At 44.7% G+C, this 15520-nt stretch overlaps 1 protein-coding gene across 1 annotated transcript in view; it reads right to left on the bottom strand.

The window, feature by feature from the left end:
• Positions 1-15520, bottom strand: part of RASGRF1 (Ras protein specific guanine nucleotide releasing factor 1) — a 727100-nt gene that overhangs the window by 186172 nt on the left and 525408 nt on the right. The window contains exon 20 of the mRNA XM_085644699.1: positions 8456-8516. Within this exon, the coding sequence (XP_085500825.1) occupies positions 8456-8516 (61 nt within the window). The remainder of the gene's footprint in view (positions 1-8455; positions 8517-15520) is intronic.

The raw sequence follows: 15520 nt of genomic DNA on the forward strand, positions 1-15520 counted from the left end.
CCTGCCTTGATCCCAGGATGTGTAGGGTGATAAAATGCTAATGTGAAATACTTTCAGAATGTGTTGAGGCAGCCTCTTTGAAGTGCAAGTGAAGTAGGTGACATCTCTACCCCTCACATCCTGAAAAGATGGCCCATGTTGAGAGCACATAGTCTACTTTTGTATCTCTGTCTGGGGGGAATGCATAAAGGCCAACTGCCAACTACATCTATTCATGTGACCCAGCATACAGTAACCAAATGGCTAAGACAAGAAAATGCCAACTTTCTAAAAGTAGCATTTTCAGAATTCTGACTTAGAATTAAACTTCACCATTAAAGAGGATTTTAAATTACAATTCTTTAGAGACCAAATAAACAAGTTACTTACCTTTGGTAACACTTTTTCTAGTGGACACAGTATCTACCTGTGGAATCCTCAACTTTTGAATATCCCAATGTGGCAGCATTTTGCAGAAACTTTTCTTTCCAGCTCTTCCTCGTCGACGAGGACGTTATAATGCCCACAGTTTTGCACGCGACTCCACGTGACATCACTGTAGCCCTCGTCGGTATGCTGACAACAGTTTTCACCCATGTTTTTCGTGCCTTAGTAGAGAACGGGTGAAACCAACAGCACCAATGCAAAAGCATATGGCAGACTTCAAACCGAAGATTTGGATACATCGACCTGTGGATTTCTTACCTTTTGAATAGAACCCCAAGCAGTCCCGCACTCAGAGGTGGGTGCCACTCTGCCTATACCAAAAAATCTTGCAAAGCAGAACAAGCAAAGTGACTGTCCCTCCTCACTTCGGATTCTAAACAATAGTGCTTTGCAAAAGTGTGGAGAGAGGCCCAAGTTGCCGCTTTACAAATGTCACCTACAGGGACACCTCTAGCTAAAGCAAAAGTAGAAGACTGAGCCCAAGTGGAATCAGCTTTAATACATTCAGATGGTTCTCTGTTAGCCAAGGTATAGCAGATCTTTATGCACTGGATGATCCATCTGGACAATGTTCTCTTACGCACTTCTTTTGCTTTCATCTTGCCCACATAGCTAACAAACAACTGATCATCCAGCCGGAGATCACGAGTTCTATCTACATAAAGGCTCACAGGCCTTTTAGGGTCCAAACGTTGAAGCCTTTCCTCTTCTTTAGATGGATGTTTAGGAGGATAGAAAGTAGGGAGGGCAATAGACTGGCCGAAGTGGAAGGGAGTAACCACTTTTGGCAGGAAAGCATCCCAGGTTCTCAATATCAACTTATCTGCATAGAAAGCTGTGAAGATGGCTTTTACATTTAATGCCTATAATTCACAAACACATCTAGCAGTTGTTATGGCGATCAGAAAAATCATTTAGAAAGTAAGTAGTCTCAAAGGACAACTATTTAAGTGTTCAAATGCAGTATCCATAAGGTAAGTTAGTACCAAATTAAGATCCCACTGAGGCATAAAAAACGGAGTGGGAGGATATTTGTTAGTAAGTCTCTTAATAGAACGTAACACTATAGGGGACTGAAACAGAGAAGGTTGATCGTGGAAACAAAGGAATGCCAAAAGGGCAGACAAATATCCCTTAACTCTTACAACTGCACAACTGTGTTGCGCCATGGAGAGCGCAAAACATAAAATATTAGACAAATGAGCTATTAAGGGTTCAATCGAATTTTCTTCACACCACTTTACAAACTTCGCCCATCTGCCAGCATAAACTGACTTGATGGAGTGTCTTTAGGCCGATAAAATAATATCCACCACATCAGGGGGAACAGAAAAAGAACACAAGTTACCCCGTTCAATCTCCAGGCATGTAGGTGTCAGTTCTGGAGGTGGGGGTGTAGAATCCTGCCCCTGCAACTACAAGAGGAGGTCTGCCCTGTGAGAGAGATGGAGCGGAAGGCACTGTGACAGGTGAAGAAGGTCTGTGTACGCTGGGAACTATGACGCCACTTCTTTTAATGCTTTCTCTTCAATAACTTCAAAGAATGAAGATATGGCGACTCCCACCAAAGACTAGACTTCCAACATACTCTTTTCTCCTTCCTTGCCTTGGCCATGAAGAGCTTTGCCTCCCTCTCTTTCAGTACCTTTGGATTCAACTTCTGACATGATGAACAGGTTTCGACGTTGTGGTCATATGGGCATATTTACTATTATTTCACCCATCGCAGGGCAACAACCAAAGTCTACGGCAATATGGCACGCTTCTGCTCCCTCATAGCGCAGGTGCACTGTGTGCTACCTAGCGCCAACGCAGGCAAACTGGCACCATGGTATAAGGGTGTCTACATCACAGGCAGGATTGTTTTTGTGTAGGGAGGAATGTCTTCCTGCACAAAACAATCCTTACAGGCATATTCTTCTTTCTATGTGTGATGCAGAATGCATCACGCACAGAAAGAGGAAGTAACAAGGAGAAATAAAGATATTTCTCCTCGTTACAGTTTTCTATGGTAGGCACACGTTTTTGGCATAATCCCAGGTTAATTGCCTATAGTAAATATGGGATTGCTACAAATTCCATGACTGGTTGCACGGGAAAGCTCATGCTCCCCTCACAGTAGTTGAGCCTCTTCTGAGAGAGCTCTGGACCGTGTCCTCCTTGCTTTGCTATGTAGAACATAGATGTTATATTGTCCATTCTGACTAGGAACAGTTGACCTACTAATCTGAGGGAGAATGCTTGTAAACCTAGACGTATTGTGCAGAGTTCCAACACATTGATGTGAAGTATCCTCTCTCCATCTAACCAGAGGCCTCTGGCTGAGAGTTCTTGCTGGTGAGCTCCCTATCCATCCATGGACGTATACGTTGTGGTATTAACCTTTATGTTATAGGCAGAAAGAAAGTCCTGCATTTAGAATTGCTGGGAGTCTCCACCACTGTATTGCCTGCTTCAGTCGCTTTGTGACATGGACTGTATCATCCCATGAGCCTTCAACCTGCTTCCCTTACAATTTCAGTTCTTGCTGGAATGGTCTCATGAGGAGCCTACAAAATGGAACAAGGCTATACATGTTGCCACCAGGCCCAACAGGTATTGTCTCAATGTGACTGATTGCACCTTTCTCACCCTTTCTGCTGATGGAAAAACCTTTCCCAGATGCGTATCAAGTAATGCACCCAGGAAATGAATTTTTGTCTGGGGGTCTAAGAATGATTTCTCTCTGTTTAACGTGAGACCCAAGCTATGGAAGAGAGGAATGCAGGCTGCCGTAGAAGCTTTCGTCTCTTCCTTTGGTAATGCTTTCACAAGCCAGTTGTCCAGAGATGTGAATACTTGGTGACTTCCTCGTCTGAGAAGGGCAGCTACTGGAGTGAGACATTTGACAACCATTCAAGCCACTGATCTGAGTCAGAAAGGAAACACCTTGTACTGGTACAAATGTCCTGCTACCCAGAATCTGAGAAATTTTCTGAGTTTTCGGTGACTGCGTATGTGGAAGTATGCATCCTGAAGATGCAAGAAAGTCATACAATCTCCTTCCTGTATCATCAGGAGGACTTCTTGTAGAGAAATCATCCGAAAAGACTGTTTTAAAAAAATACATTGTTCAGCTGTCTGAGATCCAGGATTGGTCTCTACTTAATTGTTTTCTTTCTGATTAGGAAGAGCTTCAAGAAAATACTTGATTTCTTTGTAACAATCTCTATGGCCTCCTTGAGAAGGAGGAAGGGAATTTCCCATTGAAGCTCCCTCAAATGGAGATGATGCTCCTATTTGGGCGGGCATAGAGGGGGTGTCTGAACGAACTCCAACATCTAACCTTCAAGAACAATTTGCTTCACCTATTTGTCCAATGCGGTATACTCCTAAGCTAAAGCAAAAAGGGAAATTCTCTTCTCCAACATGTGAGTACAAGACAGAAGAGGGGGCAAGGGCGAAGAGTCAAACTCTCTTCTGTCATTGGTGTGTGATTGTGAGTAACTTCTCTTCCATCCTGAAAATCTCCCATAGGACTGTCTCTGATTACGGTTGTAAGAGAATCCTTGATTGTATCCGGATTATCTTTGGGGATAATATGTACCTCCCAGGCCTTCATATTGATTGAATCCTCCTCAGCAATTAAGTGATCTTCGAAAGCCACAAAAATTAGACCATCCAAATCTACTGTACTGTAAAAGACCTAAAGCCTTGGCAGCATCCATGTCACTTCTAAGACCTTGAAACGCCTTATCCACATGTGTAACAAAAAGAGTAAGGCCATCAAAAAGCATATCCAGAATCTTAGACTATACTTCAGACAAAAGCCTCTGAATTAGCAAGCCTTGTTTTCTTAATATAGTTATAGTTGGCGAAAACCTGTGTTTGAGGCATCCATTGCAGCATCAATGAGGAATGAGGAAGTAAGTTCTTCTTCCTTAAGGATAGCTCTTGCCATCTCCTTATCTTCTGGGATGAGTTCAAGCAATGGCGCAATATCATGCCACATCTGGCGATCAAAATGTCCTAGAATTACCAGAGCATTGACTGTCTCAATAGAAATTGCTGGCATAGATGAAATTCTTCAGCCCAAATTATCAATACAACTACTATCCTCTTCTTGCAGTCCAGAGGATGGTGTGATTGGGTTCTTGGTTCTTCTCTGAGGCACTGAGGAGATGACTGAATCCATTTTAGTGTGCCCAGTGAGGGAATCTGGAGCTGAATCCGGAGCGTTATACTTTTTCTCTAGACGAGGAGTCACGACTAAACTATAGACAGTGTTTTCATTAGCTTTAGCCCTTCTGACCAGACAAAATCCAAAATTGGCATTGTTTTTATAGAATTCTGTGGCTGCTCTTTCAAGTCATAAAAGAAACATTGATGATCCACAGACTTCATTGGTACAGTGAATGTCTTGGCAGCTCTTTCCAGCAATGATTGAAATCAAGAGATATCGCCTGTTGAATCCTGTGGATTAGGCACATCATCAACTCCCCTTGGGACAAAGAAATTCTGTCAATTATCTTGTGGAATTTAACCCTCCTCCTGATCTGTATCAAAATATATAGTTATTTGAATTATCATCATCCATGTCTTCAAGAGTTGGTGGGACCAGCGATCTGTGAACAGGTCTGGGGGATGGTTCCTTTGGAGGAGGAAGTGATGAAGGTTGCCTGGGAGGCAAAGTTGGTAAAGGAGTAGGTGAAGGAGGTGGCAGAATGGGTCCAGTAGGTAACAATAATTGAGGATTATTAGCTGGGTATTGTGGTAATAGCATTTGGAAAGTGTCCATAATTTGCTGCAATGTAGATAAAAAGGCCATAGGCACTTGGACCACTGCAGGCTCTCTGCACTGTCTAGATGCAAGAACGAGCATTACATTTGGAGTAGAATTTGTTCTCATCCAATTCTTCTCCAAAATTTGGGACATATCTTACATTAAATTCCATTGGGCTATTAGAAGTCTTTGAGGCTTAGTTACTAGCATCCTCATCCTAGCTTAACTGTAAAATTTTAGCTGGGAGTAAAGTTGACACCTTCAATCGTCAAAAGATAGTCCCCATTACAACTGTCGTTGAAGGTATTGCTGTCGATGGTGCTGCCATCAACGTCGTCGTCGTCGAAGGTGTCATCATCGATGGTGTCATTGGTGGTAAGGTTGTCATCAATGGGATCGGCGTCAACGGGGTCGAAGTTGTATATGAACTGGAACCGTCCGAACTCTACACGTCGGTACAGGAGACATACAAACCAGCATCATCGATGATCTCCTCATCAACAGTTTCATTATCAACAGCCTCGGCGTCAAGAAGGATGTTGTTGATGAAGACATTGATAGTCCTGTTGTTGATGAGGTCTCCGTGGTTAACAACTGGATTTTTGAAGATTTTTTATTCTTGATGACTGGTTGATCCTCCATGGACTGAGATGTGCCAAAAACGTTCCCGCAGTAAATGAGTCTTTAGGGTAATGCTTTCGTGATCTATGCTTTGTACCAAATAAGTCAAGTTCAGGGAAACTGTATTTGTCTCCTCTTCTGCGCTGCCTTCATGGAAGTGCTTGGAGGGGCACTTTTTACGGAATTTTTCCCTGAACATAGGACAGCTCCCTTAAAAGGAGGGAAATTATCTTTAGACATTAGATATAATACCAACATACTTTCACTGTATTTAAGAGTTCTAGCTGTATAAGTCTTACATATATCACAGTATGATTCTTTATGAGTTGGATAAAGGCAATAAATACACGGAGAATGAGGATCATCAGTGTAAATTTTCTTATGTCCAAAAGATGAATAAGGTTTGAAGAGACATTTCTTCTCCCTGCCAGCCATAATGACAGTTGGTTACAGTTGGCTGTCAAATAGAAAGATCTCCCTGGCTCAGAAAATGACAAAATCATCTCTAAAAACAACTCATAGTACTTCAGTACTGAAGATAGGGCTGGCTCACATCCAGGGCAGATCAAGAATAGTAACAGATTTAAATTCACTGAAAGGTTAGAGCAGAGCACTGCAACAGGACTCCCTCATACAGGATACACTATAGAAATCTGAGCTATGGTGGCCTCTAGGGGGAGTAGGAGAATTCAAGCTTCCACTTCATCAGCTGAAGTGTGGGTTCTTTCACATGAGGTGGATGTACTACTAAACCGATAATGTTGTTTCAGGCCTATGGCCATTTTAACACTGTATACTGGTATTTTATTATACCTAGGATTCTCAGTCTAATGACAGGGAATGCTTCAAGCATGTAAATAATAAAAGATCCACTGTTGGAGAACACCCATGCTACACCCATGGAATGCCTACCACTATGAAATGGGAAACAACCATTACAACACAGTCATTACAATGCACTACCTTTACAACGCAGCTGTTACAATGCAACTGCCTTTACATCGCTTGCCATTACAACGCATGCCATTACAACGCATGTCACAACAACGCATGCCATTATCACGCATACCATTACAATGCATGCCATTACAATGCATTATAAGGTAAGTAATGCGTATTTTTCAGTTTTAGGGTGGGTATGGTTTTTGGGGTATATGGGATAGTATTTTTACCCCTACGCAATCTAACACTTACCCTACTGTTGCACTCACTGGAGTGGGAATAGTAATTTTTACCCATTCACCAACCAACACATACCCTACTGTTGCACTTACTGGAGTGGGAATAGTAATTTTTACCCCTACACTATCCAACACTTACCCCACTGCAACCCGCAAAAGTATTATGTGTTGTAATGGTAGTTTCTGAAAATGCGTTGTAAAATCATGCGTTTTAATGGTGGTTGCGCTGTAACAACCGTGTTGTAAAAGCATGCGTGGTAATTGTTTGTGTTGTAATGTCATATATTCCTATGGAATGTGACACAGAGCACTGCAAGCTGCTGCACAGCGTTGCATTTTTTTACAAAGTCACAGAAGGATGCCATATTGCCCCTTGTGTGACTTTGTAAATCTTTACTGAAGCCTTTGCGTTGTCCTTACATCGCCTTTCAATGCAAAGGCTTAGTAAATCATGTACAAAGTATCTCTGTGTAGGCTGATTCTTGCAAATATCTGATGACTAGGGATGCCATCCTCCATATTTTTAATTTGACATCAAATGCAGATAAATAGTTGGAAAACAGATGTGGAAGGGTGTTGACAATCCTCACTCCTTCAATCTAGACAGAAATACATTTTAGAATTTCACAATCTCATTGACACTGGAGCTAAGTGAGACATGATGGCGCAGTGTTCCACCACTGTATCTGTACACCTAAATACAGCCTACCACTTTGACTGCAGTCTTATCTCCTTTACACACACACCTAGGTTAGCTAATATGAGCTACATGATAGCCTTAACCAAGCAGTTTAACAGAACAAAGGGTTAATCAACTTTATCACTAAGCAGTTCCTTTTTAGAAATAGGAGCAATCAGCTACTGCACTAGAGGTTAGTAATACCAAGAGCAAGAAATTGATTGTGCAATAATATAAGTCGACTTGCCCATCAGCGCACATTTGTTTTTAAGAGCAAATTGGGTATTTAATCCAGTCCTGAGGCTCTACACTGCTTCAGCTTATAAAATATACTAGGACATTCCAAAGCTGATCGGCATTTGATGGGCGGGTCGCACTCCCTGAGAAAACAGCAGACAGCTTTCTCCAAGTGATGATAAAAGTATTCACACTAGGTGTTCTCATATACATTAAGACACAATTCACAGAACAGGCTATCAAGTCCTTATGTGACCATCCACCAAAAAGACTTGACTGTTGCACTACTCTCATGCTCCCAGAATGCCATAACATAATGAGTTCTTGTGATCCCTGTTTGACCCACATCAGTAGCATCCTCAATTGAGATGCCATGTTACACAATGGAACTTTGTTTTAAATATTGTACTGTAAATGATTTCCAGCTCTTAATAGAGCCAGTAGTTCCTGTTCAGTTTTCAGTCTTCATTGAACCAAGTTGTCAGATAGTTTGTGGCCCTAGGCATGTGGTGTTTAGTCTCTAAGATATTTACATCAGTCACTGCTTACCTGTTGCAGTATCTCCTCCAGTGTTATTGGGTTGTCTCCTGGGTCTTCTTGACTCAGTGTCCTACAGAAGGGAGATCATAATTTGTTAACACAAAACTTTCCATCGTGTCCACTCAAAAATATTCACAGGAGAAGTAGTTTTAAAGTATTATGTATTGAGCTGCGGGAAACCATGAGAAAGAAACACTTGTGCCTGCTGTTGGCCTGAAAGACTAGGGGTTTGACACAAGGCACTGCAATGAATATGTCTAGGTCTGAATGGGCCCACAGAACTATTAGAAGGATACCGAGCCTGACACATTTAGAGATGAACAAATTCAAGGGATTGGTACAGGGGTTTGAGACAGCAGTACATATTCTACCATCTTTAGGACTGGATGGTTCAGCAGATGGCCAGCTAGGTAGTGTGACAATTGGGAAGCACCGGTTACCAGACGGTGTGTCGATCCAGAGGCCATTTATGTAGTAGATAGGGGAAACTGAAACAGTCAGGCATGATTTATGATTTTATTTTTGGAACTGCTTAGATTTGTGCTTAGGATTACAGTGAGACATGGCACATAGAGAGATCTTCTAAATCACTCACTCTGACTGATTAGCAAGAAACTATTTTTGACTTTGCTGCTGAAAGTAGTGTAAGTACCTGCTCAATAGTTTTGAACTCTGGGAATGTTAACTCTTTATGACTAGGATTATTGCAAACTATGTTTAGTAAAAATGTCCAAATAAGTATGGTATTTACTAGTTAAAAATGAATGAAAGAAGGAAGCAACACATCACCCTTTTGAGCCAAAGACAAACCAAGCAAAAAGGATGACAACATATACAGGGGCTGTGGAGGCAACACAGAGATTATAGCACCATCAGAGAGGTTATGGAATCAACAAGGGGAGAGTAGAACAGTTGAGGGAACTTTGAACAATGGAAAGAATACAGAACCAACTGAGAAATTCTAGCACCCAAAAAACATAGCAGTGCCAAGGAGGCAATATAGAATTACAAGAGTTAAATTAAACTTATCTGCGAGGATATAGACGCAAAGGGTAAAGTACAAATCGTTAAAGAGAATGTTAAACTAATGAATACAATTTAGAACCAATAAAAATGCACACAGCTAGAAGAGAGCAGAGAAAGTGGAACCGATCGACAAGTTACTTACCTTCGGTAACGCTTTATCTGGTAGAGACATGATCTAGCTACAAATTCCTTACCTTTGAACTTCCAGGCGTCAGGCTGGATCTGGAAGATTTATTCTTAGCAGTAACCCTGCGTTCCAGTAGGTGGCGTTGGTCGACTCTGCATGACGTTGTCAGCGCTGTGTTCGTTATCGTTGCGACGTCCTCGTCGTCAATATAACCGCTACTCCGGCACGCTGACGTAAGTACTTTTCACAACTTTCCGCACCAGAAGCGCGGAGCCATGAAGTGACTGACCATGGTGTGTTAAAAAATGAACAGCTAGGGCCCTGAAGGGGAACATCCTTGACACTAAGAACAATTCCGCAGTGCGGGGAGGATGGGAGGGTCAGTAAGGAATCTACTGCTAGATCATGTCTCTACCAGATAAGAAGTTGCAGAAGGTAAGGAACTTGTCCATCAGATAGAGACATCTAGCCGCAGATTCCTTACCTTTGAATAGATACCCAAGCAATACCATCCCCATAGGCGGGACGGCGGAAAGGTTCAGACCAGAAAATCCTGCATAACAGAGTGACTAAACAAACCTTCTCTGTGAACCTGGGAATGCAGCAGTAGTGTCTGGTGAACATGTGCAGCGATGCCCATGTTCACCCATGTTTCTGATATCTGCTTGGAAGATATCAGAAACGGGAACATCAGGCTAGAGAGCCATGGTAGCCGCTTTTGCCCTAGTGTAATGGGCCCTAAGCCCTTCAAGGGGATCTTTCTTCGCTAAGGCATAACAACTTTTGGTACAGAGGATAACCCAGCGGGATACAGTTCTCTTTTGAACGGCACGTCTTTTCTTTGCACCCACATACCCTATAAAGAGTTGGGTTAAGACAATGGAGACGCTCCTCCTCCTTGGAAGGGTGTGGAGGTGCATAGAAGGGGGAAAGAGTAACCAACTGTCCCACGTGAAAGGGTGTCACCACCGTAGGGAGAAAAGATGCCCTTATGCGGAGCACCACTTTATCCAGGAAGACTGTCAGATAAGGAGGCTGTGATGACAGCGCCTGCATTTTGTTCACCCTTCTGGCAGATGTTATTGCCACTAAGAAGGATGCTTTGCTGGTGGGCAGCCGTAGAGGGCAGTTATGCAGCAGCTCAAACAGTGCACACATCAGAAAAGTGAGAACCAGATTAAGGTCCCACTGTGGCATAGTAAAGGGTGACAAGGGAAACAAGTGCGTCAACCCCTGCAAGAATTTCTGCACCAGAGGGAATTTGAAAAGAGAATGCTGATCAGGTTGCAGAAGAAAAGAGGGAAGGGCCGAAAGATAGCCCTTCAAGATGCCGAGAGCAGAGCCCTGCCAGGCCAAGGAAAGTATGAACAGGAAGATGTCAGATAAAGATGTAGATAAAGGGTAACCGGTCTGTCCAATATTTACAATTTTTTTTCCATCGGCAGGCGTATACCAATATAGTGGGGGTACACATGGCTGCAAAAATAACCTCACAGACTTCGGGAGGTCGAAAGCTTTCAACTGTCGCCGCTCAATCTCCACGCATGGTGATGGAGAGTGGAAAGGTGCGGGTGTAGGACCCTTCCCTGCTGCTGTGACAGAAGATCCTCCCGAAAGGGCGACTGTAGGATCGATGCTCATGTCTAGAAGCTTGGGATACCAAACTCTCCATACCCAGTCCAGAGCCACAAGAATAACTTTTGCCAGGCCGCCCCTGATCTTCTTGAGCACTCTGGGCAGGAGTGGTATGGGCGGAAAGGCGTATAGAAGGCCTGAGCTCCACTCGTGACAAAAAGCGTTGCAGAGCGAGAGCCACCTTCAAAACTCAAATGCGCAGAACTGCTGACAATGCGGATTCTGTTCGGAGGCGAACAGATCCAACCAAGACCCTCTCCAACTCTGGAAGAGACCTTGTGCCACCTCCTGATGGAGACGCTACTCGTGATCCGCAAGGCACCTTTAGCTGAGCTCTTCCGCCCTGGTATTCAGAAAACTGGCCAGGTGTTGAATCAGCAGAAAAATGCCCTGTTATTCCAGCCAAGTTCAGAGACATAGGGGCCTCTTGACCGAGAGTCCACAACCGCACTCTGCCCTGTTTATTGCAGTACCACATGGCGGTAGGGTTTTCCGTGAACACCTGCAAGAGCCTTCCCTTTATCGATGGCAAAAAGTCTTTCAGTGCCAGTCGGATCGCCCGACAGACTGATATGGAGCTTGGCTTCCACCGGAGACCAGAGTCCTCTGATCTACACCTCCCTCAGATGGCCACCCCATCCCAGAAGGGACGCATCCGTCACTACTGTGAGATCTGGGTGGGGAAGGGAGAGGGGTCTGCCTCTGAACCATCCGCGGTCTATTAGCCACCACTGCAGGTCTATTGCAGTGCCCTCTGATATCTGAACCAGGTCGCTGAGATTTCCTCGATGCTGTGCCCAATGGAACTTCATGTCCCACTGGAGAGCCTGCATGTGCCAGCGTGCATCGGTCACTAGCAGGATGCAGGAAGCCATGAGGCCCAACAACCTCAGAGTCATTCTCACCAAAATCCAGGATAGAGGCTGAAACATCGGTATCATTGCCTGAATATCCTGGACTCGCTATTCGGGGGGATAGGCCCGAAACTGTACCATGTTCCAGTACTGCTCCAATGAAAGGCAGCATCTGAGAGGGGGTCAGGGGTGAATTCCGCTTGTGGATAGTGAAACCCAGCGAATTCAGGAAGTTTGCTGTAGTCTGGAGTGGGAGACAACTGTTTGGGGCGAGCCCGACTTCCTCAACCAATCATCGAGATAGGGGAAGACTAGAACCCCTGATCTCAGTAGATGGGCTGCGAACACCGCCATCACCTTTGTGAACACCCGAGGGGCGCTGGTGAGGCTGAAAGGTAGCACTGTAAATTGAAAGTGCTCATGGCCCACCGCAAACTTCAGGTAGCGACGATCGGCAGGCAGGATGGGGATATGAAAATAGGCATCCTGCAATCCAGTACTACCATCCAGTCTCCCAGGTCTAGGGCAGACAGGACCTGAGCTAGGGTGAGCATCTTGAACTTCTCATTTTTGAGGAAGTAATTGAGGGCTCTGAGGTTTAGGATAGGGCAAAGGCCTACATCCTTCTTTGGGACCAGAAAGTAGCAGGAATAACAACCACTGCCTACTTCTGGCCCAGGAACCCTCCCTATAGATATTTTGGCCAAGAGAATCTTGCCTTCCTTGTGATGTAACGCAAGGTGATCCTCCGTCAGCCAATCGTACACTAGAGGCATAGATGGAGGGGTAGTCTTGAAGGGGAGGGAATAGCCTATTTGGACTACCCACTTGTCCGATGTGATGTTTCGCCAGTGGTGGAGATGATGGCATACTCTGCTACCAACTGTCTGAGAGTTATCCTGGGGGATCGGACTAGGAAGGTTTTGCCGTGGGTTGGCGCGGTTGATAGCCCCTTTCGTAGCTATGAAAGGAGAGCAAAGCGGATGAGGCCCTAGGGGTTGTGGGGATGCCCAAAGACTTAGCCGTGGCCCGCGAGTCTTTGAAAAGCTCAAGGGCAGTATCCGCTTTGTCTCGAAAGAGACGGGAGTCATCAAAGGGCATGTCCATGAGGTTAGCCTGGACATCCCCCAGAAACCAGATGCTGTCTTCCAGGCGTGGCGACCAACAGCCCCTGTCGTGGAAATCGCTCTGCCCAGCAAGCGGTCTTGTCCGAGCCACATCTGAAGGCGAACTTAGCTGCGTCTCTCACGTCTGAAATAGCTTGGGAGAGTAGAGCTCGGTCCTCCTACAAGACCTTGTGCAGCACTTGCGCAACTGTGTCCCATATCGAATGGGAATAGCGGCCCAAAAGGCAAAAGGCATGTAGTGTTCACCAAACGCGATGCCAGACTGGCGGAAAAAAACATTTTCTTTCCGAAACTCTCCAGTCGCTTGGATTCCCTGTCCGGGGGTGTAGAAGAGAATGTACCACGTGATGTGGAAGCCTGGACCACCAAGCTGTATGGGGTGGGCGGTGAGGAAAAGTAGGTTGCCCAGTGCAGGACGATGGCGGTAAGCGATTATCCTATTCACAGGAGCCCCTGCTCTAGGTTTGGACCAGGTACCCAAAAGGACGTCTGTTAAGACCTCATTAAAGGGCAGTAGGGGTTCCAAAACGAGGAGCCCAGGCTGCAGGACCTCTGTCGAGACATTAGTCTTGACCGTCACTGTAGGGAGCTTCGTCCAGGACCTCCGCAGCCCTATGCCCCACCATGGCAAAAGATTCACCCTCCTCCGTAGCCAGGGTAGGAGGGGAAAGCATGCCAGAGTCTGGGGAGGTGTCCAAACCACTGGCATCACCCGACTCCTTGTATCAGTCCACATCTTGTTGGTGCAGAATTTCTAAGGGATCCTGCTCCCCCTCCCAATCTTCTTCCTCCATCCCTAACCCTTCAGAATAGGGCATGGCGAACGGCATGGAGCCGTATGGCTCCATCCGCGGATCGGGAATGAGGATCGGGGAGGCGCCGCCGGTGGGTGCCGGCAACGCAGAGGATCTCGGTGTCAGGCAGAACGCTGGGGAAGGTCGCTGTGGAGGTGCGACTGCCATCCGTCCGCACCCGGGAACAGGTCCAATCAGAGGCTTTCTCACCGAGACCGGGATCAAGACTGATGAGGCTACATCTGCGATGCTTTGACTCCGTGCCATGAGTAGCTTTAGGGACCACTCCCTCAAAGCCTTCAGTGTCATCGCCCGGCAGTTGGAACACGACTTCGAGTCGTGGTTGCGCTCCAGGCACCAGAGACACACTAGATTGGGTCCATGATCGACATGGCATGGTGACAGGCGCCACATGGTTTGAACCCCGAAGTCTTCTTTGACATACCTAAACACACCAACAAAATCGACAAAAGGGTAAAAAAAAGTCTGTCAAAAACTGACAGGGGGTAGCTTTCTTCAACGGATTGGCGCTAGCTGGCGCAGAAAGAAAAGAACTGTTGTCAGCGCACCGAGTGCTGGTTATATTGACTATGCAGACGTCACGAAGATGACAGCGATGAACACAATGCCGGCTATGTCACGTGGAGTCAACCGACACCACCTTCCGGTGCGCAGGGGTACTGCTAAGAAAATTCTTTCTGATCCAGCCCGACGCCTGGAAGTTCAAAGCCAAGGAATCTGTGGCTAGATGTCATTATCAGATATAGGGAAAGTTAAACCAATAGAGAGGATGTATAATACATTCAGGAGCTTTAGAGTCAGCCGAGGCAATACAGAAGGAATTGAGTGGCTAGATATCCAACAGAGAGAATATTGAATAAATGGAGAAAATATAGCACAAACTAAGAGAAGATAGAAGTAACAAAGCACATACTGAAGAAATTAAGCGACTGTAGAATTAACAGAGACATTATAGGACCAACAGTGAAAACATAAAACCAGTGGAGAAAGCATAAAACTAATAAAACTATCACAGAAAGAAAATAGAACCAAAGAAGGCAATATAGAACTAACAATAATGATTATAGCATCAAATGAGAGAATATTGAACAAACTGACAGAAAGCAGAGTCAATAGAAAGTAGAACCCAGAAAGAATAGATAACAGAGAGAATGTTGAAGTAATGAAGGGTATGCAGAAGCCACAGGGAGGATATAAAATAAGATGCAGAGAGTATAGAACCAATTAAGTCATATAAAAGGATATAAAATAAGCAGAGAGAATATGGAAACAGCAGAGTAAATACAAATCTGATGGAGAGAGTGTAGAACTAATGAAGGTAATATAGAAGCAAAAGTGGAAGAACCGAAGTAATGAATAAACTATAGGAACAAACAAGGAGAATTTGGAAAAGAACGAATGAAAAGAGTATTGAACAATAGGGGACAATTCTAGTATGAGGAGGTAATATTATATCAAAAAGAGAATATAGAACCAAAAAATCGAAACTG

Source organism: Triturus cristatus, chromosome 3_1, assembly GCF_964204655.1.
Source record: "Triturus cristatus chromosome 3_1, aTriCri1.1, whole genome shotgun sequence".
Classification (NCBI taxonomy): domain Eukaryota; kingdom Metazoa; phylum Chordata; class Amphibia; order Caudata; family Salamandridae; genus Triturus; species Triturus cristatus.